Below are 3,063 nucleotides of genomic sequence, written 5' to 3' on the forward strand. Positions count from 1 at the left end.
GAATTCCATCCCCGAACATGCTCGCTCTTTCAGCTGTGAGAGCATTATAATGTTATGGTCACTCCCACTTTTCGTTGGTAAAAGAGGTGGTGTTGACTACCTACCTTCCGTCTAGTCTATCACCTCAAAATTAGGAGCATATAACCCAAGAGATGGTGTTGATTAGCTGTCTTCCTTCTAGTCTATCCCTTCAAAATTAGGAGCAGATAACCCAAGAGGTGGTGTTGACTAGCTGCCTTTCTTCTAGTCTATCCCTTCAAAATTAGGAGCAGATAACCCAAGAGATGGTGTTGACTAGCTGCCTTCCTTCTAGTCTATCACTTCAATATTAGAAGCATATAACCCTCGAGTAGCTTTGCGTGATATTGAAAAACAAAATTATATCGTGAATGAATATAATTGGTAAAAACGAAAATTATGGACTTTTATATATCTTGTCACTAAAAAAGTTTTACCAAAGCCTGAAACGTCGAAGAGCTCTTTTTATCAGTTATATAGAATGTTTGTACAGTTAGAAAAGCAGCTTTGAAAAATGTTCGATATCTGAATGTATAAAGTAATTTAAGTACGAGTTTCTGGAAGTTAAATGAATCAAAAACCAAAAAGTAGTAACACATGAATAAACAACACTTTTTATATAACACAAACCCTAATATATAAGTTTTTTACGACATATTAGTGGTATTTCCTTGTTTCTACTCAACTGATAGAAATTAAGTAAATAAGTGAAGTCGATCAGATTTTTAGTTGTACCTTTTTTTCACGCCTGCTCGCTTTTTTTGGATTCTCTACCAACTAAACTTTATTGCTGTACTAAATATATTTAAATTTCAGCTAGCTACTTTCAAATGAATTATCTAATGAAATTTCCCTGAAGTATGTTGTGGGAAAGTGCACATTTTCGCTAAAAATTCATATTTTGTTCGTGAATTAATTTTTCCACTGTAATATCATCAGTACTAAAGCAATTATGAGCACACTATACACGAAAGTCTTTGTTAAAACGTTGTTTTTGGCCAGTTGAAAACTATCACTCAACTGTTTGAGAAAACGTGACACGCTAGAAGAAAAGGACACAAGATCATGACCTGTTTTACTTGTATATTCCGAATTGGGAGGCTAAACTCCGACGTTTAGATGTCAATTCGTTGCGTACAGACAGACAGGGAAAATCGTCGTTTTAACTCAGTACCTCAAGCGTGTCTTTTGGTATCTTATGCTAACTTCGCTTTTAGGTTTGAACGATCATCGATAGATGGCACTGCTAGTCATGGTATTTTGATGCCACGTCAGTGAATTGCAAAACCAATGTCGAAGTTACTTTCGCGGTTTTCTATGTATATACATACATGTATATAAACAGCCGAAAGTTTGTAGCGTCGTAAACATAGAACAGATGCTCATAGGTCATTCTAGTTATTAAACATAAATATTTAATGAGGTTGTTATAACGTGCTGTTTTGTAAAGAAAGTGAATTTAACTATTAATAAGCTATTCAACATCACGTAGTATGTAGTAGATTGTTCGATAATTTTACGTCTTTGTGAAAATGATTTGTATTTGTTTGTGGTAATTTTCCGGAAAGGTATTATAAGCAGATCTGAAACAAAATTCTAAACTGAGACAGAACACTTGCATCGTCAGCAGACACATTGGTTTGTACCTTCTTGTGCTATGTTTTTATCTAGTAATAAACCATTTGACGTATCATACATACCCTCTATGATACAAACGTATAGGCAAAGGCTGTTGATTGGTTAGTGTGTAGTATGCGCAAAGTCCGTGTGCGTGAAGAAGTCAACACGCCCGTTTATTGTTCAATGAGCTGGACTGAGTACCGTGGTGTGTAGTGGTGTCTATGCTAGTTCTAAGTGCATGAATTTTTAAAAATTTAATTTTCATGCGTAGTGCGCAGAAAGACATAAAAAAACGTAGTTTAACATTTGTCATGTTTGCAGAGAAGATGTAAATGACTACGAATTTTAGAAAATAGCAACCTAAAACTTCAGTAAAGATTGTCACATTTACACACAGAGAAAAGATTGTTCTTAAATGATGTTCACCAGAATGATTGTTTCTCGTTTAATGGTATGTATAAGCATTTATTTGTAGCTTATGTGACAATTCCTGTGTATACTTGTAACTACTACTAAAACTACTGATCTCACTAGTAAACATGTATCTTAACAACAAAGATTTTTTTACTACGATTTTTAAATATTATCGTCTCTCGTGGAGTAGGTCGTAGGTCCGCCCATGTAATGGAATATTTCCTGGCATTATCGCCGTTCTGCGAAGTTCAAGTACATCAAAGCTGCGTTATATCTGGAACTATAACCATGATTTTATAACAGTTCTTGTTACTCACAAAAACAAACCTGTGCGATAAGATCTAAAGTAAGTTATTTTAAATTGCATTTCGGATTTTAGCCATCAAAAACCACCATATCTAGTAATATACAGATAAGAAGTCAAGACTCAAATATATATATGTTAAGTAATTTTGTTTAGTGTTACTTGCATGAAGTTATGTTCTTCGGTGTGTGATGGATTAATTGGGCCGCCTGTCTTCGATAATTGTGACGTCAGCGCCAAATGTGCAGTACTGAACAGGGTCACTCAAGCGTGATTTTCACTACAAAATGGGCAGTGGTCAGTCAAGCAGCAAGAAAGCATCATACCAGTTACATCAAGAAGCCTTGAACAAAGACGAAGGTTGGTGATTAGCTTTGGTTTAAAAATAGCTTAATATATTAAGTGATATGTTTTAAAACTAATCGTAATCATTGAAATATTTTTCGAAATAACTTTTCCTAGATTGATACATCATTACTCGACTTCTCTGTTTATGGAGATTATTATGGTGTGTGAGAGCATCGGATTTTAAACATTCAGTTGCTCATAGACAATAATGATTATTCTACCAGTAGAAGTGGTAGAGAAATATAATGGTGTAACCTCTTTTATACACGTTGTCCAAGATGACAGTGTTAAAAAGTGCCCGGCATGGCCAGGTGGATAAGGCGCTCGACTCACAATCTGAGGGTCGCGGGTTCGAATCC

The 3,063-nt window shown here is 35.1% G+C and overlaps 1 protein-coding gene across 5 annotated transcripts in view; it reads left to right on the forward strand.

Moving 5' to 3' along the window:
* Positions 1 to 1,810: 1,810 nt before the first annotated feature.
* Positions 1,811 to 3,063, forward strand: part of LOC106463598 (serine/threonine-protein kinase 32B-like) — a 78,929-nt gene continuing 77,676 nt past the window's right edge. The window contains exons 1-2 of one of the 5 annotated variants that reach the window (XM_013923642.2): positions 1,811 to 2,089; positions 2,513 to 2,716. In XM_013923642.2, the coding sequence (XP_013779096.1) occupies positions 2,644 to 2,716 (73 nt within the window). In that variant the 5' untranslated portion in view covers positions 1,811 to 2,089; positions 2,513 to 2,643. Of the gene's footprint in view, positions 2,717 to 3,063 lie in introns of all 5 variants that reach the window. The other 4 variants (XM_013923643.2, XM_022391128.1, XM_022391129.1 and 1 more) reach the window with 4 other exon arrangements.

The sequence above is a fragment of the Limulus polyphemus genome, unplaced genomic scaffold, assembly GCF_000517525.1.
Source record: "Limulus polyphemus unplaced genomic scaffold, Limulus_polyphemus-2.1.2 Scaffold1443, whole genome shotgun sequence".
In the NCBI taxonomy this organism is placed as follows: Eukaryota; Metazoa; Arthropoda; class Merostomata; order Xiphosura; family Limulidae; genus Limulus; species Limulus polyphemus.